The 26396-nt window shown below is 41.9% G+C and overlaps 3 protein-coding genes across 16 annotated transcripts in view; 1 reads left to right on the top strand and 2 right to left on the bottom strand.

Moving 5' to 3' along the window:
* CCDC137 (coiled-coil domain containing 137) overlaps positions 1-18928 on the bottom strand; it is a 69531-nt gene extending 50603 nt beyond the window's left edge. The window contains exons 1-2 of one of the 5 annotated variants that reach the window (XM_068117566.2): positions 18784-18928; positions 13151-13284 (exon numbers count right to left, since the gene is read on the bottom strand). In XM_068117566.2, the coding sequence (XP_067973667.2) occupies positions 13151-13226 (76 nt within the window). In that variant the 5' untranslated portion in view covers positions 13227-13284; positions 18784-18928. The other 4 variants (XM_068117568.2, XM_068117565.2, XM_068117569.2 and 1 more) reach the window with 4 other exon arrangements.
* OXLD1 (oxidoreductase like domain containing 1) lies at positions 18667-20750 on the top strand. Of its 4 annotated transcripts, none has more exons than XM_078777735.1 (4): positions 18667-18762; positions 19207-19297; positions 19593-19652; positions 20099-20750. In XM_078777735.1, the coding sequence occupies exons 3-4, from the start codon at positions 19593-19595 to the stop codon at positions 20423-20425; spliced, it is 387 nt and encodes a 128-aa protein (XP_078633861.1). In that variant the 5' UTR covers positions 18667-18762; positions 19207-19297; the 3' UTR covers positions 20426-20750. The 4 variants fall into 4 exon arrangements, with proteins under 4 accessions (XP_078633861.1, XP_078633860.1, XP_078633862.1 ...); XM_078777734.1 differs by lacking the exon at positions 18667-18762 and adding an exon at positions 18820-18964; XM_078777736.1 differs by lacking the exons at positions 18667-18762; positions 19207-19297 and adding an exon at positions 19111-19152.
* Positions 20747-26396, bottom strand: part of VPS35L (VPS35 endosomal protein sorting factor like) — a 36429-nt gene continuing 30779 nt past the window's right edge. For 3 of the 7 annotated variants that reach the window (XM_068117562.2, XM_068117563.2, XM_078777732.1), the window contains exons 27-31: positions 26176-26315; positions 24153-24318; positions 21747-21868; positions 21339-21485; positions 20747-21040 (exon numbers count right to left, since the gene is read on the bottom strand). In XM_068117562.2, coding sequence (XP_067973663.1) covers positions 20948-21040; positions 21339-21485; positions 21747-21868; positions 24153-24318; positions 26176-26315 — 668 coding nt within the window. In that variant the 3' untranslated portion in view covers positions 20747-20947. Of the gene's footprint in view, positions 21041-21338; positions 21486-21664; positions 21869-24152; positions 24319-26175; positions 26316-26396 lie in introns of all 7 variants that reach the window. The other 4 variants (XR_010984577.2, XR_013623433.1, XR_013623432.1 and 1 more) reach the window with 4 other exon arrangements.

Below are 26396 nucleotides of genomic sequence, written 5' to 3'. Positions count from 1 at the left end.
TTTGGTTCATCACCTTTTTCTTTCATAAGGCGAGAGACTTCTGAAGATATTTGAGAAATCTCGTAAGCTCCAGGTGAAACGGTTATAGTTTTATATCCACTTCCTGGATTATAACTAAACTTGTTGTTTTTCTCTGTGATATTAAAAAGGGTATTGTAAGTTTCCATTGACAACAAAGATGCCTCATATGAGGTAAGGGGGTCAAGTTGTAGTGGGTAAGGGAATGAAGCTGTGTAATCGCTCGTTGTGAAATTAAAACTAAGAATTGTGCTTCTCATCTTATTTAATATCTAATAAAATATCTTTGTATTGACATTTATTAATTATTTTCATGTTCATCAACTGATCTAAAATGGCTGAGGATTCATTAAAACAATTGTTGTTTCCAGCCTTCTTACTACCTAACAACAATAATAGCCTATTAACTAATTGTGATGGGTCATTTGGAAGAAAACTAACACCCGAACCAAGCTTACTTAAAGCATCAATAATATGTTTCTCCTTCTCATTCTTCTTACTTTTACCAGCAACAGAAACTCCATAATCAAGTGCATTTAGCAACTCAATATATACCCTATCTTCCTCTCTTTCCATATCAAGTGGTTCCTCAAAATATTTTGAACCGCTGAATCCGGGGTTTGTTAGAAGAAACATTAATCTTGGAGTTAATTTAACATTTGGTTGAGTAGAACTCAAGAACATCAATTCATCATTAAATATCAATACCTTTTCTTCCACAAGATGAAACACTGCTGGTTCTTCTGTTGGAATGAGACCTGCTCTGGTTTTTGAATCTGCCAAATATTCATTGTTTTGAAGAGCTTCCACTACATAATTAGGGGGTTGATTTACCTCCTCAAGTTTCTGAAATAATTCTTCATCATTATATTCTAATTTTCCAAGTTCTTGTTTTGTTATCTGACTAAAATCTTTGAGCATTTGAAGTTTTTTCGGAGTAAATTCTACCGTGGGAACTGTAGGGTGTTGAGTTTTTAAAAGCGGTTTAAAAAATTTCTCTTGTTTTCTTTCAAAGGCTTCTTCACCAGTTAGTTTCTGTCTCCGTTTCTTCTTTATCTCTTCCTGTTGCTTTACAACTTTTGAAACCAACTCTTGATGTTCTTTAAACTTTCTTGCTCTTTCTTCGGTATTCATTTTCTGTATTTATTTATTGAAAAATATCATTTAATGAATTGTAAAGGTCAATGGGAAAATTTTCCTTTTCTTTGTCATTATAGTAAATGTGTTGAAATAAATCCTTTTCTTTAAATATTTCATCAAATTCTTTATTGGTATTAATACGAGTTGTTATTTCTTCTTCACTAATACTTGTATCTCTGCTTTTCATACGTTTGCGTTGAGTCTCCTCATCGATATCAAAACCGAATGATAAAATCTTAACTCCATCACCACACAATTGTTTAATAATTTGTCTCATTCCTTCAGGATTAGTTTCTAAAATCCCAAGACCATTAGATTTTACTTTATTTAACTCACTCTTACAATGTGAATATTTTGTAGAACCAAGAGAGACCTCCTCAAATATTTGACCTTCGTTCCTCAATCGCATATGTTCCTCCATTGAAATGTAGTAATAATCTTTCCCTTCTACTTCTCCTGGTCGCTTTGCTCTGGTTGTAGTACTCACAAAACGAATCATAGGGTGTTTTAAAAAAAAACTTACAATCTTTTCATTTTTACTATTCAAGAGTTTAGATTTATGAAAGTTCTTTCCAGAAGCAGATTTACCCACAAGGTTAATAATAATTGTTGTCATTTATATATGTAATTATGTTTAAAATAAAAATACATCCTTTAATATCTCATCTTGTTTCACAACAATATATTTATATTTTTCAATCGTGTGTTTCATATAATTTTCAAATTCTTTTTTACTACATAACGTAGAGCAATTATCTCTCCAAAAATTATTTACATCTATTGAATTTAACTTAAATAAAATAAAAGTATTGGCATTGTTTCTTATTGAGCGTCGAGGGAGTTGAAAATATGATTGACTAAGATATATACAATTACAAGAAGAATGTCTCCCTCTTGTATAGTAGCTGTCCATTACTGTTTGGTTTCTCTCATTAACACAATCATCAAAGATGACGAGGTTCTTTTTTGATTTATCTAAATCTTGAGGTGAAGGTATATCATCCGTATTATCACTGAGAATACAAGTTATGGGTTTTGGTTTCGATTTTGATTTCTGTGTATCACAAAATAATTGTATTATATCTTCAATATTATAATCATTTAGTTTGTTTTGAAGTTTAAATAAACCGATAATGTCTTCCTTTTTAAGACCCGCATTAAAACCCTGTGAGAGTAGTTGATACTCGGGTTGAAAACTTGACTTTGTAAAAATTATTAAATTATCATAATCTAAAAAATTAGGACCAAGGAGCATCTTTAAAAGTAAACAGGTTTTCCCACATCCGCTTGAACCAACTATTAGACATCTCAATGAATTTGGAATGTTTTTATGGTTATTAAATTTTATCTTATTTTCCCAAACGGGTAAAAAATCATTCATTTATATATTTGGAAAACAAGTCATCTAACTTTTTTTGAGCTATTTTAGAAACTCTATATTTTATCCTGAGTTCGGGTTTAATTTCAAAATAATTCATTATTTTATTTATATAGTATCTTGTATTAACATTTCCATTAAAATTATTTTGAATAATAAATATCATTAAACCCTTATACATTTCCTCAATACAAATAGTCTCTTCCCTTGAAAGAAATGGTGTATTATCATCACAATACTTAACATTCATCTCTCTTAATAATATTGTAAAGTAATTCATTTTTGGTTCTAATTTAAAAGAGTTATATATATTTTTATATTTTTTATTATCATTAATTAAAATTAAATCACAGAAAATACATTGTTTATATGAACCCTCATTATTAAGCCCTATTCTATCACAAGCCGGACAATTCTCTAATTTATCATATGGAGAGTCTGGAAATTCTAAATGTCCTTCAGAACTTATCATATTTATATAGTAAATTTTTACTTAAACTAAACGCAAGTTTATTCATTAATAAATACAATGTTTCAAAGCACAAAAGACAAATTTCAATCAATCTCTACTTCGGTGGAAGATATAGAAAAATATGTCAAAGATGTTAAATTGAACAAAGATAAATATGGAAATTTTTGGGTAAAACCAGTTATGGAAAATAACATGAGCCCCTCTATTTCATTTAAAGGAAGAGCTCTAACTATACCTGGAAAGACATCCATTAAAGTAAATCTAACAAAAGTTTCTCCTCTACTCCTGGCAATTTATTCAAAGCTTGAAAAAGTGATTGACCACGATACTTTGAAAAAGAATGATAAGACCATCAACAATACTCGTGGAGAAATTTGTATTTACTTTAATAATCCAAAGGGTGTAGATCTAAGTAAAATGAATGATGTTAATATTTCTGGTGAAATGTCATTTCGTTCTATGATAGTTAGAGATTATTTAAAGATAACTTTTGATATTAAAAATGTAGAGATTGAATCCGTTAATGAAAGAAAGTATATTGGTATAGATGGAAAGGTTTTTTCTGCTAATTAAATATGAGTCATTACAGCAGTGAAGATTTTACTATTTCATTGAACTCGGACGATAGTGATGATAGTATTTCATTGAACACAGATGATAGTTATGATACTAATAGTTTGTGCTCAAATGATAGTTATGAGAGTAGCTTTATTGATGACTCTGAGTATGATTCTGAGTATTCATGTGATAGTTATGACTTCGATGATTCTGAGTGAAAAAGTGTTTTAGTTTAAGCACAGCGATATATATAAAACGGAGCTGTAAAGCTCAAAAGTGTTTTATTTTAAGCACAGCGATATATATAAAACACCACGTTTTCTCACGCTATAAATATGGTTTATTGTGATACTTGCGAGAAGGAAGTCAAATATTATAAACAACATATTCTCACCGCAAAACATACATACAACATTCTTAACAAACTTTCCCCTCTTCCACCTAAAACAAAACATTGTAAGGTCTGTAAAACAACCATCCTCAAGAAGGGGTTTAAAGCCCATCTTAAAACTAACAAACACTTGTCAAAATTGTTTACTATTAAAAACTCTGATGGTGCATTCAAAGGACATATTAAAATAAGAGTCTTTAACTTCAAACCTCCTGAACCAGAGTCTATAGTTGATGCTGTAGAAATAGTTAAACCTGCTGTTCAAACGTTGATTGAAAAAACACTAAAAGAAATGAAACCACTTAAATTTTATATGGGAGTAAAATTAGAAATGACAAAGGACGAAGGAGTTATAGATACACCATACATGAGAACTGAGCCACACTTTATATCTTCATAACAAGATTTTAAAACATCAGGAGTCTATGATGAACTTATTAAACAAGAGCAAGATGTGGATAATTCAATCGTAGGAAGTGGATTCAATATAGGAAAAATTATTTACATAGACATTCATATTCTTAAATCAGATCCTCTAAAAGCTTCTTCTTACATTGATTTACCCAGTGTTATCAAAAATAGAAAAGCAGTTATCAATATCAAAAATAAAGACAATAAATGTTTTCTCTGGTCTATTCTAGCACACTTACATCCTCCACATTTTCATGATGAAAGAGTATCTCATCTATCTATAATTCCAGTAATCTCTGTCTGTACGTTTGTACGTTTGTACGTTTGTACGTTTGTACGTTTGTCTGTGACCGCTGTTTCTCGACAACCACGGGTCCGATATACTTTTAACTTGCCAGGTATATTGCTGGGGACCCGAGGATGTGCCTTTTCAAGGTTTCATATTAATCGGACAATTACTTACCGAGCTATGTCCAAAAAACGATTCAACCAATCAGAGAGCAGCGAACGATCGCGTGTGCCGAACGTGGCGGGCACACTCTGCCTCGGATGGCACATTTGAGAGCGTATTCATTTATTTCACGTTTGCAAACTATGTTGGCGTTAAACTATGTTTTACAACTAATAAAAACGAATTTGCGATTCATTCGCTTTCCTGCGCGTTTGTGTACGTGATGGCGATTTCTTTACCAAACTCCGGAAGCCGTTCGCTTTGGACCGAACCATTGCATGTAAATAGAGGGGGGGGATTGTCACCACTCGCAAGCCGTTCGCTTTGGACCAAACCATTTCATGTAAATAGAGGGGGGGGATATAATTTTAGATATAGATATAGTACGGGCAATGCCCTAGTTATAAAAAATATGAGAATACATTAAATACGAAAGATCTAAAGTTTCCGATGACTTTAAATGATATTCCTAAATTTGAAAAGTTGAATAATTTATCAGTTAATGTTTATGGTCTAACAGAAACAAACAACATTCAGGTTTTAAAGCTTTCTGACAATTGTAAACAAACTCATATTAATCTTCTATATTTTAATTCAGACGAAAATTCACATTATACATACATCAAAGATATTACAAAATTAATAAAACCACAAGTATGTAAAAGAACAAATAAAATATATATTTGTATGCGTTGTCTTAACTTCCTCCATACACAAGAAAGATTAGATAAACATTCAAATTATTGTGGTGAACATAAATCAACGGTAATCAACATGCCTAAAAAAGACTCAAAGATCACATTCAAAGATGAAAAGAAAACAATAAAACATCCATTTGTTATATATGCTGATTTTGAAAGTATTTTAGAAAAAATTGATACTGCTTCTCCAGATCCAAAAGAATCATACACAAATAAATATCAAAAACATACTCCTTGTGGTTTTTGTTATTATATCAAATCATCCGTTGGTGATGAATATAACAAGTTAGAGATGTATAGAGGCTCAAATACCCCAGAGGAGTTTGTGAAACGACTAGAAAAAGACTGTGTTCGATTAACCAAGATAATGAGAGAAACCAATAAACCAATGTCCTTAACAAGTAAAGAAAAAAGGGAATTTATAAAAAACAATGTCTGTCATATTTGTGAGGAGAAAATTGGTAAAGGTCGAAAGGTTAGAGACCATTGTCATCTCACTGGTAAATATAGAGGTCCGGCTCATCAAAGTTGTAATATTAATTATCAACTCCCCTCTTTCATTCCTGTCTTTCTTCATAACAACGCTCATTAGGCTGCTGGGCCATAGAAGTTCACGGTTCACGTTTCACGTTTCACGGTTCACGCGTGTAAAGAAAAGTGGACAAACGTAGTATGACTTGCTCTGGGCCATAGAACGCCTTTCATGTTTCACGTTTCACGTGTCACGTTTCACGCGTGAAAGGCGGAATGAACATGCACACTTTTTCTATGCGTGAAAACGGAGATCTCGGTCGACCTGATTATTTTTAGACTGACATCCAGGCAAAACTTCCGAAACAAAATGGATGACTACCGAGAACAGTTGATCGACTTCGACGATGTCAGAAACTGAGTTTATGACAACACAAATCTATAGATTGAATTTAATGAAAACAAATATAACTTTGTAAGCGCAAGAGAAGAGAGGTCTCACCACCCAGTCTGAACGTTTTCAAAAGTAGACTCGCTAGACTACTAGACAAATTACCCTAGCCTAGATCATCACGACCAACACCACATTATCCAAATTAATAGGTACCAACCTGAGAGTAATGATGAGCTTTTGTTCTGCTTCGATCGATTTTCTCCAGTTTGTTTGACCTGGCTGTAGATGTTCCAGGACGAGGGTCTTCAAGGCATCGTAAGTCCTGTATGACATCCTGGTATAATTGAAAAACAGTTCTTCATCGGGATTGTCAAGCAGATAACGGAATGTTCGGTGGAATTCACCACGGATTTCTCTCAGAAGGAAGTGCTCTCGGCTCCAAATTCTGTGCCTTTTTCTCTTCCTCCGTCTTAGTAGAAGCAGAATGAGGCAATCTTCTTCATCCGAAGAGTCCATGTTGACGGTTACTCGGCCAAAGCAGAACTGGCGCGCAACACGTGAACAGCCAAGCGTGAAATCCTATGGCCCAGGGTCCGATTGTTCACGTGAACGTGAACCGTGAAACGTGAACCGTGAACTTCTATGGCCCAGCAGCCTTATGATACACATCTATTTATCAAGGAACTCTCAAAGACTTCTGGAAGTATCTCAGCAATTCCAAACACGGATCAGAAATACATTTCATTCACAAAAACAATTCACACATCTCCTATTACTCATATCAGATTTCTTGATACATTTAAATTCATGGCAAGTCCATTGGCTAACTTGGTTCAAAATCTAAAAGAGTTTCCATGTCTTTCAGAGTATTTTTTAGATAAAGATTTTCTAACACAAAAGGGAATTTACCCCTATGACTATATGGACTCATTTGAGAGATTCAATGAAACACAACTTCCTTCAAAAGAAAATTTATATAACAAATTAAATAATAGTCATATATCTGATAAAGATTATGTACACGCACAAAATGTTTGGAAAAAATATAACATTAAGAATCTTGGTGAGTATCACGATTTGTACCTCAAAACTGATGTGCTTTTGTTGGCTGATGTGTTTGAGGCTTTCAGAACAATCTGTCATTCTGGATATGGATTGGATCCTGCTCACTATTACACTGCTCCTGGATTGGCTTGGAGCGCGATGTTAAAAATGACAAAACAAGCTTTGGATTTGATAACCGATGTTGATATGCTTTTGATGATTGAAAAGGCAAAGAGAGGAGGAATTTCACAAGTCTGTTCAAAGAGATATGCTAAAGCAAATAACAAGTACATTCCAAATTATGATCCATCGGTAGAGAGCTCCTACTTGATGTATTATGATGCGAACAACCTGTATGGCTGGGCAATGTCTCAGGCTCTTCCTTATGGAAAACTTAGATGGGTAAAGGAAAAAGATTACAAAAAGGTTTTACAAGATGTATGTATCTCTACACAAAAAGAATTGGATGATTCAAAGGTTGGTTATTATTTTGAGGTCGATTTGAAATATCCAGAGGAACTTCATAACCTACACAAAGATCTCCCATTTGCTTGTGAAAAGGAAAGTCCAAAGAAGGAGTGGTTAAGTGATTATCAACAATCATTTAATATAGTGTTGGGCTAGCGGCTAGGGTGCCGGCTTAGGATCCTAGGATCCTGGGTTCGAATCCCGGTCAATCGCTGAATTAACGCCAGGGGGGTTGACTCAGCCTGTCATCCTTCCGAGGTCGGCAAATTGAGTACCAGTTCACTGGTAATTCCCTGCTTGTCGTTAAAGGCGGCAAAAAGGGTTGGCGTCAGGAAGGGCATCCGGCCGTAAAACATTGCTTCAAAAAGGGGACCGAAAAACAACAACAACCACAGTTCCCGAAAAAGGCCAACCCTCGCTTGCGGGGAAAAAATGGCCTCTAAAAGGTGGTTTTTTTATTTAATATAGGTGAATCAACAGAAAAATTACTTACTACATTATATAACAAGAAAAATTATGTTCTACACCAAAGAAATTTGCGACAATATTTATCAAAAGGTCTAAGAGTAGAGAAGATCCATAGGGTTCTAAAGTTCAATCAAAGTCATTGGTTGAAGGGGTACATTGATTTTAATACACAAAGAAGAACAGAGTCAAAAACAGATTTTGAGAAAGACTTTTATAAATTGATGAATAATGCGGTCTTTGGTAAGACCATGGAGAATGTGAGGAAAAGACAAAATATCAGACTATCAACATCTTGGGAACAAGCATCAAAATTAATTAATAGACCGAGTTTTACTAGAGCTGAGGTCTTTACTGAGAACTTTTGTGCGATCCATTTGATTAAAGAGAGTATTGAAATGAACAAACCTATTTATATTGGAACATCAATTCTTGATTTATCAAAGTCATTAATGTATGATTACTTTTATAATAACTTGAGGAAGAAATATCAAAATGATGTTAATCTACTTTATATGGATACAGATAGTTTTATTTTGCAAATTAATACTGATGATGTTTATTCAGACATGAAAAAGGACATTAATATCTATGACACTAGTAATTACAGTCCAGAGAGTGAGTTGTTCTCTTCTAAAAATAAAAAGGTGATTGGAAAGTTTAAGGATGAATTAGGAGGAAATGTCATGAGTGAATTTGTGGGATTGAGGTCTAAGGCTTATGCTTATAAATACATTGTGAATAACGTTGAAAAAACTGATAAGAAGTTAAAAGGCATAAAGAAAAATGTCATTAAAGAAACAATAAACTTTAAGGATTATTATAACTGTTTAACAACAAAGAAAGAAGAGTTTAGAAAGATTAATGGAATAAGAAGTTATAAACATAAATTATATTCAGAAGAGGTGAATAAGAAAGCATTGGGGGCTTTTGATGATAAGAGGTTTATTTTAGAAAATGGAATTGATAGTCTCCCTTATGGTTATATAAGTATATAAGTGATAAGTTAAAAAGGGGGGTTAGGGATTTTAACGGGCTACCGCCGCCTTTTTACTATTATATAAATGATAGAACCAAGTACCAACCAGACTAAAGAGTGGAGGTGTAATCAACCTTGGTATATAAATGGTAAACATAACGAATGTGAAAAATATCAAATAGGTATAATTGAAAAGACAACTGGTAAAAAAATTTACAAAACAAATAAGAGAATTAATTTAAATACCGGTGAATTGGGTAAAAAAGATGGAAATATTTTTGAGTGGACGGAAAACTTTGATGGTTGCCAGGAAAATATATACTTTAATTTTAAAATGGTATGTGGCACTGGAGGTGCTCAAACAAGAACATTGAGGGAGGTTTACCATTTTATCTTAGCTCAGTTAAAATATCTTGAGAAAGAACCAAACTCAAACATATTTTTTGTTAATGTATTAGACGGTGAGGAGAGTTGTAGGAGAATTAAATTATTTCCCACACATAAACAAATATTTGTAGGGTCGTTGTTTTAGTGGGCCAAAGATGATTCACCAGATGATATTAAGAGTAAAAGGTTAAAAGGTCCATAAGGTCAGAAGGATCACAGGTTCACACAGAAGGACCATTGTTTAAGTGGTCTAATGAATAAGGATAACATGTCAAAAGGTTAGAAGGTTCGTAAAGAACAGGGTGAGAGAAATAGAGGTGTTTAGGGGCAATGAGGGAGGGGAAAAATTAACATGTAAGTCAATGGGAAAATGAGAGTGTCCCAGAAGCAACATATATACACTACTATTGTACAAATAGTGGAACCATCAACATACGTGTACAGAGTTTAATCGTGGAGTAAATTTAGTTCTGAATTACGCTAAGCTTGTCATTTCATCATCAAGATTTCAACTTTGTGTTCAACAATGTTGGCGGCCATTTTGGAATCCAGGATGGCAAACAAAAGTGACTGTTTGGAATATGGTAAAGAAATTCCAAGGTACCAAAAATGTGGGTATAGCCAGTGTTTATATGCCTCTACTTGGTATAGAAGTGGAGATATTCAAAAAATTGCATCGTAAATGGCGGGCATTTTGAAATCTAAAATGGCCACCACACTAACAAATTCTTAGCTGCAAACAGGTTTAATTACAGATAAGTACCAAATATGCTTCAAATCGGTGGGTGTTTCTAAATTCGACCACAAAAGTTCAACAAAAAACTATTTTTCATAAGCTGCCTCCAGATTAATCCATCGTATTGTGGCGGACACGAAAGCCCACTGGCGTGGTGACATCATTCCGCGCACCAAGTGGGCGGCGGCCACGCCCCAGGGGTAGGCGTGGCCTCAGGATATACACCGGGCGCGCAGCCCGGAGCGTGCCAGTGCTACAGTGACCTCTTTGGAATAAAGAACTATAAACTCACCGCGTTGTCCGCTTCCTCCTTGGTAGCAAGTCACGCGCGTAGTACCGCATGCTTCAGTATCAGTTTATGATAGACAAGTTATGGTCGACAGGTTATGGTCGACAGGTTATGGTCGACAGGTTATGGTCGACAGGTTATGGTCGACAGATTATGGTCGACAGATTATGGTCGACAGATTATGGTCGACAGCTTATGGTCGACAGCTTATGGTCGACAGCTTATGGTCGCCAGCTTCTGATCGGCAGCTTCTGATCGGCAGCTTCTGATCGGCAGCTTCTGATCGGCAGCTTCTGATCGGCAGTTAATGATCGGCAGTTTATGATCGGCAGCTTCTGATCGGCAGTTTATGATCGGCAGTTTATGATCGGCAGTTTATGATCGGCAGTTTATGATCGGCAGTTTATGATCGGCAGTTTATGATCGGCAGCTTCTGATCGGCAGTTTATGATCGGCAGCTTCTGATCGGCAGTTTATGATCGGCAGCTTCTGATCGTCAGTTTGTGATCGGCAGCTTGTGATCGGCAGTTTGTGATCGGCAGTTTGTGATCGGCAGTTTATGATCGGCAGTTTATGATCGGCAGTTTATGATCGGCAGTTTATGATCGGCAGCTTATGATCGGCAGCTTATGATCGGCAGCTTATGATCGGCAGTTTATGATCGGCAGCTTCTGATCGGCAGCTTCTGATCGGCAGCTTCTGATCGGCAGCTTCTGATCGGCAGCTTCTGGTCGGCAGTTTATGGTCGGCAGTTGATGATCGGCAGTTGATGATCGGCAGTTGATGATCGGCAGCTTATGATCGGCAGCTTATGGTCGGCAGTTGATGATCGGCAGTTGATGATCGGCAGTTGATGACCGGCAGTTGATGACCGGCAGTTGATGACCGGCAGTTGATGATCGGCAGTTTATGATCGGCAGTTTATGATCGGCAGCTTATGATCGGCAGCTTATGATCGGCAGCTTATGGTCGGCAGTTGATGATCGGCAGTTGATGATCGGCAGTTGATGACCGGCAGTTGATGACCGGCAGTTGATGATCGGCAGTTGATGATCGGCAGTTTATGATCGGCAGTTTATGATCGGCAGTTTATGATCGGCAGTTTATGATCGGCAGTTCATGATCGGCAGTTCATGATCGGCAGTTCATGATCGGCAGTTCATGATCGGCAGTTCATGATCGGCAGTTCATGATCGACAGTTCATGATCGGCAGCTTATGATCGGCAGTTTATGATCGGCAGTTTATGATCGGCAGTTTATGATCGGCAGTTGATGATCGGCAGTTGATGATCGGCAGTTGATGAGCGGCAGTTGATGATCGGCAGTTGATGATCGGCAGTTGATGATCGACAGTTTATGATCGGCAGTTTATGATCGGCAGTTCATGATCGGCAGTTCATGATCGGCAGTTCATGATCGACAGTTCATGATCGACAGTTCATGATCGACAGTTCATGATCGACAGCTTATGATCGGCAGTACATGATCGGCAGTTTATGATCAGCAGTGCAGCTTATGATCGGCAGTTTATGATCGACAGTTTATGATCGGCAGTTTATGATCGACAGTTTATGATCGACAGTTTATGATCGACAGTTTATGATCGACAGTTGGTGATCGACAGTTTATGATCGAGGAACAACTTAATTAGATTGAATGTTATAACAAATCGGAACATGAAGAAGAAGACATGTCTTTCGTTTTACCGTACTTTGGGTCTGAATTCATCCCAATCGCGCACGTGTCGAGAGGACTGATCATAATTCTACACTCTGTCTGTCCGGCAGTCAAACAAAATTGAAAATCATTCCAAACGCACTATTTTTCGTTTTATTTTTCAGGATATTGCAAAGGACACAAACAACAGGCACGAATAATGGATATAATGTGTTAGTGGCATGTTAGAGGAACAGCATCGGCGTAAAGAAGAGTTCGTCGAGTATGGCTCTGAACGATGCTGATTGACGCTGCATTCTCCGGTGGTCAATAAAGCCTGCATCTCCAAAACTGCGAATCAACGTCGTCTTTTTACAGCACACAAGGGTGGTGTATAAGACTGCTTCAGTAGTGCTAAAGTTCCGGATTAATTTTTTTTTTTTAATTATCTTTAAAATTATTATTTTATTAAAATTGAAGTACTGTATATACTCGAACACTGCGTGGGGTATCGTGTTCTATAAACTCGTGTTTTTTTGTCCCTCTACTTCAATGAGAGGTTTATAGGAAGTTTGTGTGTTCCGTTACTTAAAATGACGACCAACTCCCCGCCCTCCCCCGTCCACCCCCATTAAGAAACTTACACCAATAAATCCATCCAGCTGCATGTAATTTGCATTTAGGGTGTGTATGTGTTTATACGTGTGTACATGTACAAGTGTGTGCGTGTGTGTATTTACCATACATCTTCTTTCTCTTGGCTTTTTTTTGGGGGGGAATCTTCTTCTTCGTATTCAGCACCTTCTGCTTTTCCATGATGGTTCTCAGCTTGGCTGGAATCGTTTGTTCATCAAAGTCCCATCCATCGGGTGATCTGTGTAATACATGGCGACATAAGAGAACGCACGGCTCAAAGCAGGTGGTGATTGACCATCTCATGTCATTCACCATTCCAGCAGCAATCCTTTCTAGCCATATTAACCCTACCTATGTGAGCCCTCTTACTTGTGGCATACTGTTTCTTTCCCACCTCTCACGACTTCATTCATCAATTGTTCTTTTCCTATCTCTTCATTCCCTTGCTTATTGTGTCCAACTGTTGCCCCATTGTCAGTTCATTTCCATATTAACCGCTGTTACCTCGTTGTGTACAAGGCCCGATCTAGCATTAAAAACAAACAGTTGGCTACAGACGGCGAGGGGGTTGGCCAGGGATTGTGCGGGGGTCGGCTACCGCACGCGCGGGAGCAGGCCACAGAAGGCATGGGGGCAGGCCACAGAAGGCGCGGGGGCAGGCCACAGAAGGCGCGGGGGCAGGCCACAGAAGGCGCGGGGGCAGGCCACAGAAGGCATGGGGGCAGGCCATAGAAGGCATGGGGGCAGGCCACAGAAGGCACGGGGGCAGGCCACAGAAGGCACGGGAGCAGGCCACAGAAGGCGCGGGGGCAGGCCACAGAAGGCGTGGGGCCAGGCCACAGAAGGCATGGGGGCAGGCCATAGAAGGCATGGGGGCAGGTCACAGAAGGCACGGGGGCAGGCCACAGAAGGCACGGGAGCAGGCCACAGAAGGCACGGGAGAAGGCCAAAGAAGGCACGGGGGCAGGCCATAGAAGGCACGGGGGCAGGCCACAGAAGGCACGGGGGCAGGCCATAGAAGGCACGGGGGCAGGCCACAGAAGGCATGGGGGCAGGCCACAGAAGGCATGGGGGCAGGCCATACAAGGCACGGGGGCAGGCCACAGAAGGCACGGGAGCAAGCCACAGAAGGCACGGGAGAAGGCCAAAGAAGGCACGGGGGCAGGCCATAGAAGGCACGGGGGCAGGCCATAGAAGGCGTGGGGGCAGGCCACAGAAAGCGCGGGGGCAGGCCACAGAAGGCGCAGGGTTCAGCCAGACAGCGCGCAGGCAGGCCACAGAAGGCGCGGGGGCAGGTCACAGAAGGCACGGGAGCAGGCCACAGAAGGCACGGGAGAAGGCCACATAAGGCAAGGGGGAAAGCCACAGAAGGCACGGGGGCAGGCCACAGAAGGCGCGGGGGCAGGCCACAGAAGGCGCGGGGGCAGGCCACAGAAGGCGCGGGGGCAGGCCACAGAAGGCGCGGGGGCAGGCCACAGAAGGCGCAGGGTTCAGCCAGACAGCGCGCGGGCAGGCCACAGAAGGCGCAGGGTTCAGCCACAGACAGCACGGGGAGATCGGCCACAGAAGGGGCGGAGTGCCGGCCAACGAAGGCGCAGAGTGCCGGCCAACGAAGGCGCAGAGTGCCGGCGAACGAAGGCGCAGAGTGCCGGCGAACGAAGGCGCAGAGTGCCGGCGAACGAAGGCGCAGAGTGCCGGCGAACGAAGGCGCAGAGTGCCGGCGAACGAAGGCGCAGAGTGCCGGCGAACGAAGGCGCAGAGTGCCGGCGAACGAAGGCGCAGAGTGCCGGCGAACGAAGGCGCAGAGTGCCGGCCAACGAAGGCGCAGAGTGCCGGCCAACGAAGGCGCAGAGTGCCGGCCAACGAAGGCGCAGAGTGCCGGCCAACGAAGGCGCAGAGTGCCGGCCAACGAAGGCGCAGAGTGCCGGCCAACGAAGGCGCAGAGTGCCGGCCAACGAAGGCGCAGAGTGCCGGCCAACGAAGGCGCAGAGTGCCGGCCAACGAAGGCGCAGAGTGCCGGCCAACGAAGGCGCAGAGTGCCGGCCAACCAAGGCGCAGAGTGCCGGCCAACCAAGGCGCAGAGTGCGGGCCAACCAAGCCGCAGAGTGCGGGCCAACCAAGGCGCAGAGTGCCGGCCAACCAAGGCGCAGAGTGCGGGCCAACCAAGCCGCAGAGTGCGGGCCAACCAAGGCGCAGAGTGCCGGCCAACCAAGGCGCAGAGTGCCGGCCAACCAAGGCGCAGAGTGCCGGCCAACCAAGGCGCAGAGTGCCGGCCAACGAAGGTGCAGGAGTCGGCCACAGAAGGCGCAGGGTTCGGCTATGGAAGGTGTGGTGGTCTGCCCCTGGAAGTGAGACGGTGGCCCACCGGAGGAAGAAGTGCCAGTTGCCCACCAGAGAAGCTGCGGTTGGCCACTGTAGGTCAGGCGGTAGTCACCGGACACGAGACGTTTCACCCTCGGAGACAAGCCTGTGGGCCACCGGACATGTGAACGTCGGCTACCGGAGATGTAGACATCGGCCACTGTACACGCAGCCATCCACCACAGAAGAAACTAGAACAGCACACAATACAGCACATACTGTACCTCCGACAGGCTGAACACTTTATGATTTTGATCCCACTGATCAGCCGGATCTGGATGCGGACTTGAACTAAAATCTAATCAATTCGTCCTTGTCACACACCCAACTTGTCCATCAAGTTTCGTCAGAATCTGTACACAACATTGTTGAGATATCCTCCTCACAGACACACAGAAATACAGACATGGGTGAAAAGATAACCTCTGTCCACCTTCGGTAACTATTTAGAACTTTAGCAAAAAATAAAAACCAAGTATGTCGGTTATGGCGTTCTGGTTGCACACACAAAGCAACGAATGCACTTTCGAGATGACGGTACTTGTGATTATGCATTTAAAAAACATCAAAGTGGTTTGAAAGCCAATTATGATGTCTAAAGTAACAATATTAACACCAGAAGCACCGAAAATGCATCTGGGTAAATACAGAAAAAGACTCCAAATTAATTGTTTGCTGCCATAACAATCGAACCGATGAAGATGGCACAGAATATGTCAATGAGAATTTGCCAGAAGGATGTGCAGTGTGTCACAGAGAGTGTGCAGGGTGTCTCCGGGCATGTGCAGGGTGTCACCTAACGTCTCCGGGAGTGTGCAGGGTGTAACCGGACATCACCGAGAGTATGCATGGTGTCACCGAGAGTATGCATGGTGTCACTGGGAGTGCAGGGCATCACCAAGAGTGTGCAGAGCGTCTCCGGGAGAGTGCAGGGTGTTCTCCAGGCATCACAGAGTGTGTGCAGGGCGACTCCGGGCATGTGCAGGGTCTCACCGGACGTCTCCGGGAGTGTGCAGGGTGTCACCGGACATCACCGGGTGTCAACGGGCATCACCGAGAGTGTGCAGGGTGTCTCCGGGCATCATAGGGCGTAGCAGGGCGGTGTTTAGTATGACCGGGTTTACAAGGTGTATCCCATTACAAATCAGCTTGCTTTCACTTGCCAAGCCAGCCATTCCTTATCAAGGGTTTTGATGGAGTACTTGCTGGAGTACTTAAGCCACTTGGCGAACACTCTACAAGCTCATTAGTAATGGGACACACACAAGATCTAGTATCACATGATGTATGTGTATGTGTGTATTATGTGTGTGTGTGTGTGTGTGTGTGTGTGTGTGTGTGTGTGTGTGTGTGTGTGTGTGTGTGTGTGTGTATATGTGTGCATTTGCGTGAATGTGTGTGTGTATATGTGTGTGTGTGTGTGTGTATGTGTATGTGTATGTGTGTGTGTGTGTGTGTGTCTGTGTGTGTATTTGTGTGAATGTGTGTGTGCGTGTATGTGTGTGTATATTTGTGTGTGTATGTGTGTGTGCGTGTACATTTGTGTGTGTGTGTATGTGTGTGTGTATTTGTGTGAATGTGTGTGTGTATATGTGTGTGTGTGTGTGTGTGTGTGTGTGTGTGTGTGTGTGTGTGTGTGTGTGTGTGTGTGTGTATGGATGGATGTATATATGTGTATATGTGTTTATATGTGTGGATGTATGTGTATGTGTGTGTGTGTCTCTGTGAATAAGAGAGATAGAATTGTGAGGAACAGAAATGAAAAAACGAGATGTGTGTGTGTGTGTGTGCGTATTTGTGTGAATGTGTGTGTGTGCGTGTATATGTGTGTATTTGTGTGAATGTGTATGTGTGTGTGTGTGTGTGTATGTGTATATTTGTGTGAATGAATGTGTGTGTGTGTGTGTGTGTATGTATGTGTGTGTGTATGTGTGTATTTGTGTGTATGTGTATATATGTGTGTATTTGTGTGAATGTGTGTGTGTATATGTGCGTATTTGTGTGTGTGTGTGTGAGTATGTGTATGTGTATGTGTATGTATATATGTGTATTTATGTGTATTTATGTGTGTTTATGTGTGTGTGTGTGTGTGTGTGTGTGTGTGTGTGTGTGTGTGTGTGTGTGTGTGTGTGTGTGTGTGTGTGTGTGTGTGTGTGTGTGAATAAGAGAGATAGAATTGTGAGGAACAGAAATGAAAAAACGAGATGTGTGTGTGTGTGTGCGTATTTGTGTGAATGTGTGTGTGTGTATATGTGTATTTGTGTGAATGTGTGTGTGTGTGTATATGTTTGTGTGAATGAATGTGTGTGTGTGTGTGTGTGTGTGTGTATGTATGTATGTGTGTGTATGTGTATTTGTATATATGTGTGTATTTGTGTGAGTGTGTGAGTGTGAGTGTGAGTGTGTGTGTGTGTGTGTGTGTGTGTGTGTGTGTGTGTGTGTGTGTGTGTGTGTGTGTGTGTATGTGTATTTATGTGAATGTGTGTATGTGTGCATTTGTGTGTGTGTACGTGTGTGTGTACGTGTGTGTGTGTGTGTGTGTGTGTGTGTGTGTGTGTGTGTGTGTGTGTGTGTCTTCGTTACAAATACAAGCACACCACATCTGAATAAAAAGTGTGCTCGCATTTCCTGCGTATTGTTCCTATAAGTATAACCATTCGCGGCTCATTTCGTTGACGAAAACGGAAGGGTCTTTAGCTGTTTTCGCTCCTCGAACAGATTAGAATTAGCGGAGGGGAGAGAAATAGGGATAGAACAGGACAGGTCGAGTGATACCCGATGGTAGAGGTGCTTTCTTTACTTACGTTCGATTTACCACCTCAGCTACCGGAGCTGCTCGCTTGTGCTTGTTCATGGTTTACCAGTAACGGCGCCACCGCCAGCACCACGTGCGCTGAATTACCACGTTAACAGATTTCGTCCGACACGCTGGGTTACTGATGTGTGTCTTTTAAAATAAAATAGTTGCATTGCTTTCTCTGAAGCATATATTAAAATTTATACTCCTGTCCAATACGTAAGTGGACAAACCCCAATCCTCATCATACACCGCCTAAAAGCAAAGAGCCTCCTTTTATACCGCCTGGAGTCGATGTCCTCTTTACATCAACTGAGATTCATTTTCTCGTGATGAAACAGCAGGAAAATAGAGAAAACCCTGAATGTAGATACGAAAAGAAAACTGAAGAGGAAAAACCACTCTAATGACGTCATTTCCGTCCTTTAACTCCAAAAACATCTGCTCACCTTATTTATATATTTATACGAAGCAACACAACGAATATACTTTGATGCCGAGAACATCGACGGAAGGGAGTAAATGACAGCTTCATGCAAATAGTCATACATTTATTACGTAAGCAAATATGTTCCGTACTTGCGTCTTCCGCTCTCCCTCCTTTTCCTGATTCTCCTGGACTTCCAAGTTCCCTTCCTTTACTCCCAAAGCCTCCAGCCCTCATCTAGTATGTACCCTTCCCTCATCCCGTCCCAGAACTCGGTGTGATGATGTCTCGGTTCTGTTCTGAGGGCTCTGTTCGTGTTCGTACATGCACATGGTATTTTAAAATCCGAATGGCGTCGAAATCATTCCAAGCTTTTCATAAACCTTTAATTTTCAAAGGAATGAAGTTGCACAATTATCCGAGATGCATGTGAATCCCCGTTTTGGAATTGGCGTGACGTCACGTTTGCGTTGTGACGTGCGTCTGGGGTGTGACGTCATCGGTGCACGGAAGTAAATGGAGTTACGTAAAGCTCACAGTCACGGTTTTGTATTCTTTTGACCTTGATATTGCAGGTGATCTACGGCTGATGGTGGAGCTGGTGCATCGTCCGCACGCGCCACAAAGAAGGTGGTAGCCATCAGAGGATGGACATCAGGTGTTCAGGTGAAACGTTGAACAGGTCAATTTACCTGAACGACTCGAATGTCTCAGAAGTGAAGCAGGGTCGATCCCCCTTCATACTTGGAAGAGATCGCAATAGTATCTGCTAATAGCATATGTGATGTGTTTATTTCAAGCACTGCATGCTTGGTGTCCATTTCAGAATGTTCAGACTCCAAGACAATGTTCCGATGTAGTTGATAATTATAGGAATCAGTCATAAAGAACATTGCAAAGTCTAATGTGCATTTTTGAAAACGCCATTCCATTTATTGTGTCCCCCTTTTCCCGTCCTCAGATGGCATTTCTTACTCGCTGCTCGCACGGTCCCACGACCCTCCTCATGGTGAAACTTGCGGTGTGTGTAATACGTGTGGAAGGGTTAGAGATTTCCATTCGGCAATAACCTCTTACCTGTTCGGTTTTTTTTTTTGGTTTTTGTTTTGTATGCAAGATCGAGGCGCTTGTAAGAGCTAACATTAATGACAAAAAAAACAAATTGACACATAAGACGAAATAAAGGGAGCGGGAGACAAGATTGGGAGAGAGGGGGAAGCACACAAGTACAACATTTGAGAGCAGGGACATCGGGAGATCTGTGGGAGGGAGGGGGCTGGAGGCATGGGAAGGGGCGGGGGTGGGAGAGTGAAAAAAAAACACTGATACTGCTCGGACTTCCAGGAAAGAAGTCGGTATTTCAGAAAAGTGGATCTGGGGTGAATTAACAGGGGTAGATTTGATGTTGATTCGTTGATTTGATGTACGAGTCATACGATATTGTCCTCACATTTCTCCAAACACCAGCTCTATCGCATGCCTACAACGCATGCTCTGCTTGGCACCGACGCTGGCCCAGGTGGCGGAAGCACGGTGGGCAGGGACGCAATTAAGAGCATGGAGGATATCGATGCTGAAAATCTTCCGAGTGACGCTCCACCGTTGGAGCCCCCGACGCCGTGCTGCATGAGCGGATGCCATAACTGCGTGTGGCTGAGTCACGCTGAAGAGCTTCTCCGATATTACGGGCAAAGCGGAAGAGATCACGCCGTGCACGCCGTGGAAAAGGAAGTGAGCGACCCCTCGCTACGAGCCTTCCTGATCGCGGAGATCAAGAGCCAGACGTGCAAATGAAGGCCGAGGCCCCAAATTGTTGAGGTAAAAGGGTGGATCGAGGATCAAATTCCGATGACCGAGGCTTTTGTGGCCCGGTTGTCGAACGCGTCTTTGTCTTCATAACCCTAACCCTAAATACCCCTAACCCTGTCTTCAACTAACCCTATTTGTCATATCAGCAAATACCAGTGAAACCTCGATGACTCGTTTTGAACACCCTCGTGCGGAGCTTTGCACAGACACATTTTTCCTCGTGACGGATGTTTGCGAGACGGTGATTGCAGTTACTTTTCAAGCATGCAAGGCCTGGACTTGTAAAAACATCAAATAAACAACAAGTTTACTTTGTGTGCAGCTTTATTAAACATTTACATCGTGAAAAAAGAATTACGTTGAAGAATCGAGTTAATGCAAGATCAACAAAAACGATGAAAAAAAACGAGGAATCGCAGAGTTGTGGGTTTATCAGAGTTCAGTCAAACCTGTCCGTTTCTAGTTATCCTCCACGTCCACCTGTCCGCCTTCCTCATTATTCTCTTGTCAAGGCTGGCAAGACGCTGCAAGGCGCTGCGCCAGGTCTCCTAACTCGGGCCGCCTCTCTGCTTGTCCCTTGAGGTACTTCATTATCGGAACCTGGAGGGAACAGTGCACGAGGGATCGAAACGGTTTTGCTTCCTATTTGCCGATGTGGCTTGGATTTCTGTTTTCCATTGGAAAGCAAAGGTATTTGTCACCCAGCAGTGGATTCTGCAATCTCGGTGATCCATGTGTCGTCGACCAATCCCGTGCAGTTCTCTCCGCATTTTCCCACAAAATCAATTGGGGGCGACGACCAAGAGAAACTTGAAATGCGAGGTCTTACAGGTGGTGCAGTTAAAGCCCCCCCCCCTCCAGCCCCCCAAATTGCTTCCTGTTTCAAAGATATACATACCGTGATCTTGGGCTCGGCGAAGCCATGTTTCCTTGCCAGGCCCCACAGATTCACAGCAAGTTGACGGAGACGGTTGTTCTGCAGGTCGGCGCGAGAGACGAGCGTCGAAAATAGAGCCAAAGCAACGGAGGCTTGCCTTTTGAGGGTCTGGCGGTCATGAGGAGGATGGAATGGAGAAACGGCATGTGGTAAAAGACAGGTTAATCCAGGACACCAATCTATCTAAAATAAGGCCATTCTCTGTATGTATGTGCGGACATCTAAATAAAATCTAATTAAAAAATCGTCTAAAATGGCTGATCTGATCTCCACCAAACTTTGCATACCTTCTGGGGTACCCAAGGTCAGGTTGTGGGCACAAAATACCACAAATCCATGTCCCAACCATGCAGATGGCTAAACGTGTACCTGCTCCTCCTTGCCCAACACCTTGAGGTGATCGAGGATCAACCCGACGATTGTTTCGCACAGACTGTTCACTTCCTGGATGAACTTGGGGTCACCACCATATAGCTGGTCATTGGAATCCACTGTGAAGGGGTAAAATGTGGGAGGGGGGGGGAAAACACTGCCAATTAAATTTGTGGCATCACCAAAACGAAATACAACTGGAGAGCCATGTGGACAGTGGACACACACTCAGTTGGACACAAAATAAAGATGTGGCAATTGGAGGAGTCATTGTAATTCACAAGTAATTATAGGAGCTGTATATACAATACACATGGCATGCCTTAAATAACAGCACAGCCAACTCACAATGGATGACAACAGGTTTGATTAATAATAAACGGGCCGGGAGGACAACGGAAGAGAGAGAAACACGTATCACAGTAATTGTTTTATACACCTTATAATCATAAAACCCACACGCTCACGATATCTCGGCAGCTTAACTCACCCAGAATCCAGTTGTACAACAGATAGTAAGAACATATGGGGAACGACAGGACAAATGTGGAACCTTTCTCCCACACGGCGATGAATTGTGTGAGGTCCCTCATGTCCGAGCAGGGAAATGGCATTCCGAACGCTGGCATATGGTGGGAACCCGTATCGCAGCCAATTGGCCCGAGCTCCGTCGAGCTTCTGTGTACAGCTCATTTCGGGTCCCGCTCACAGCCAATGCTATTACAGCTCCCACAGGCTACAATTAACTTGCGACTGTGTACTGATTGGAACCATTTCATGCAACCATATGCCCACCATTGGCATGACGTCGGCGGCTCTCCCTCTGCAACAATATACCATAATTTTTGGCCTACAAGTCTAATTGGCTAATTTTCCTATTTTTCTTTCCTTCATTCATAGATGTCTATTTGGAGTACAAGACAAAGCAACATCAACGACAACAGTTAGCAAAACTGTCAGTCAGAATAATAGAGGTGTTAATTCCTCCCTCACACTCAAGGCATCACCAACTACGGTACTTCCAGGGTCATAAATATTAACGGGCTACTTGTGCGTAAATTACTTTGTTGGACGACTTTCGGATAAACAGTGTAAAATAATTTTTCAACATGTTTCTTGTCATGTAGAGGAACGGTATTTAAAGCAAGCTACAGAATCAGTATCAGCACTGGCTGATAGCACATTACATTTTGTCGTAGTTAACCATACCTTAATGAAGAAAAATAGGGGCAATGCCCCTTGGCTCACCTGGTAGAACCAGGGAACCACTGGTAGGCAAGGATGACCCATGAAATATGCAACGGAGAAGAAAGTCAATACCTATTTTGGGGGGCAAACCCCTGATTTTTTTAATGCCGTGAGCAAACTTTAGTCCATCACGGGTGATGAGGGTTGTGGTCAGGTTTCATCGAAATGGTGTGTGTAGTTTTGGGGAAGAAGTTCCGAGTGTTTGCATACAGTCTGCCTAACTGACGGACACCGCATGAGGCCAATACCTCCCCTTAACAATTTTCTTCCAAGTGAGATAAAAATGAACAACAGGCACATTTTAATACAAGCACTTAATGTCTGTCCACCTAGCTTTGCCTGATCCACCTGATCGTACCGTATCGCGGCACCTCGGTGACGACTTCTCTGCTCCAGATTCGCCGCGCAGCCGTTCAATGGCTCGATCAGAGATTTCTCAATCCCAGATTCGCCATGCGACTCACCCAGAAGCCAAATCAGGGCCAGGGGAGTGCCGTATTGCTGCGGCCTTACCTCCCCTTTGCCTTCCCACGTATTGCTGCGGCCTTACCTCCCTTTTGCCTTCCCAGCTCACAAATTATTCAAGCAGTCTGTCCGAGACACGAAGGCCTGTTCTCTCTCCCTGTAACCCCATCTCTCCACACTCGCACCTGCCCCATCCCGACAAGTAATCTCGGCATTACATTTTGGTGAGTACCCCTGTAATTGTTCATTTTATTGGCCATTTGTGTTCTTTATTGATTTGTTTCTAATATGTAGTTAAGTGAGGTTAAAGTTGTGTTCGTGTGACTGAAAATGTGCCCTGGGAACACATAACCCCATTATAACAACGTATATATGGGAATATCTTCTCAGTTTAACATTGCACGTTCTAGGAACGCATCCATAAAATTGTGGAAACTTGCTATAGTGTGTTTTAAATGAACAGTTATACAATTTATTTCAGAAAATATGACACTTTGCAAAAAAAATTCATTTATGCCATTCAATGTCTTCACGCATAGATAGATAAGTCAATTCTGAGTACAAGTCGAGGCCTGGAATTTCGGAATTTGCTGTTTTCAAAGTCAAAGACAAGAGGGTGACAGAACATATTTCAAAGTCATCGATTCAGCGGCGGGAGGGGGAGAAAATACCGAGACGGAAAAGGGTGACCTTTGTCCACAGTGTAGAGGTACGACTCCTGTGTGGAGGCACAGAGGAGATGCAGTACGGATATGTACGCCATAACACGCCCGTCAGAGCCTTCGTCCCATTGGCTCTGCTGGAGTGCTGTGAGAAGCCCCCTCGTCAGGCACAACACCCCCTGTTCTGGATGGTCCTGGAACCAAAAGCCAGGATTGTTGGGCCATTTGTGTCAGTACGGTTGTGTGGAGATTGGGCAGAGCAAAGGAAACAGGAAAGCTTCAGCACCCATTTGTTTAAACAATTTATCAAAGCACATTTGCCAATACAAGCAGGAATGCCCTGATCCGATCAATTCACAATTCCACTTGCGATTTTGAATTGGATAACCTTGCTGATTCGAAAAACACCGTGCACAAAAAGTAACAATCAAAAATAAATAAAAAAAATAAAAATATGTATAAAAAAATAAAATATAAAAATTTAAAAATATATAAATATATAGATATAATATCTATAATATATAAAATATAAAGAATAAAATATAAAAAGTTAAATAAAACAAGAAGAAGTGATGCAGAGCAAGATACTTGCAAAACATCTTGCTTTGCCATGGATATATCAAATTGTCCATTTCATTAAGATTATAATTGACGGTGTTAATCAAAGCTTGGGTCAATTGGATTAAAATTGATGATTTTTCAGATGAAAATTTATTAGAAGTTTGACCTTGAGTTGACCTTTGACCTTTTGACCTCCAAAATAGTTGGTTTCCCTATTTAGTTTTTCAATATGCAAATGCTGTTCAATTCAAGTCAATCGGATGAAAATGGCAGTCTTACTATAATTCACCAAATGTCCGTCCGTCCGTCTGTCTGTCTGTCTGTTCGAAGGTACCGTAAAAACTGCTGAACCGATCGCAAAGATATTTTGGGTGGATAATCCTGGGATCTCCAGGAGTAAAATAGGCTATTTAGTTTTCCCAATTTCAGCTTTAGTCTCCAGCATTCTCAGGTTTGGACTCCCGCATAACATTCGCGTTCGCATGACGTTCATTGTTCTCATTGTGACGACGCACAAACGGCTGCACCCGGGAAAGCAACATGTGTCCATCGATCGCTGACAGATCGCCGTCTCCATCGATCTTTCCAAAGCCGTAACAGCTATCGGCTCAAAATCCTTTTAACTGTTGATTTGGTACAGTTACACGTATCGGGAATTTGGTACACGTATCGGGAGTACATACGACATAGCGATTGTGAACACGATTATCGATCACGATTCACGATTATCACGATCATAGTGTATCGATCACGATTTGAAACACGATGGAATAATATTTACCGATATGAACAGTGATGTGGCTTTTATTGAAATTCTAAAGATACTGTTTAGATTTTGATGATTTGCGTGTGATATGATTCAACGGATGTTTATATGAATCGTTTGAAATAAAATTAAAAACCTTCAATTTCTGATATTTTGCCATCGCCATATGCAGATTCGCCACGGACCCACGATCGATGTTTCTCTACGTGAACGTACCCGTTTGTTTGCGAACGGGTACGTTTTTCATGGATGTCTTTCACGAACTTGCTGTCCATGTCTGACGTCCGACTGAAGGTGCCACAGGAATGTGGAATTTATTGGTTTCATGCTTTAGCATTCGCCGTTTCTGCATTGCCTGTTTGCTTCTGGCCTCCCACCCATGCGTAGCATGGGTATCTCTCTAGTTTTAGAAATTTGACCTCAAGATGACCTTTGACCTCAAAATCAATAGTTTCCTTCCTTATGACCAACTCTACCATCTGGTGAAGTTTCGTGAAGATCAGTTTAAAATTTTGACCTGTAGGCGATTGATAGAGAGACAGAATAACGCACAAGACCAAATCTTCGATTTTGCAAGTAATAAATAAATAAATGCATAAATAAATAAATTCATACAAACTTTACGAACAGTCATGCTTGTGGTACCAACATCAAAAATTAAAATGCTGTATTTTGCATCTGGTGCATCGATCGAAGCGCTAAAATGGCATGCAGGCACACGCACCGGAACCACAAGCAAGGCTGACAGGAGGTTTCTCACATACTCCAAGAGATACCCTTCACTGGGTCGAGCTTTTCCATCCACCACAACCGTACGTGGAATTTCGGCCACAAGTGCAATGGCTGCCTTGAAGAATGCGTCGGCTGCACAACAAGGGGACAGCCATTTCAGCAACGAGCCCAGCGTCGGAAACATACGTGTGTGGCACATGGCACATGTTAATG

The sequence above is a fragment of the Myxine glutinosa genome, chromosome 5 (assembly GCF_964187855.1).
Source record: "Myxine glutinosa chromosome 5, kmMyxGlut1.1, whole genome shotgun sequence".
Lineage (NCBI taxonomy): Eukaryota > Metazoa > Chordata > Myxini > Myxiniformes > Myxinidae > Myxine > Myxine glutinosa.
The sequence above is the reverse complement of the archived record's forward strand: the minus strand, read 5'-3'. Positions and strand labels throughout refer to the sequence as shown.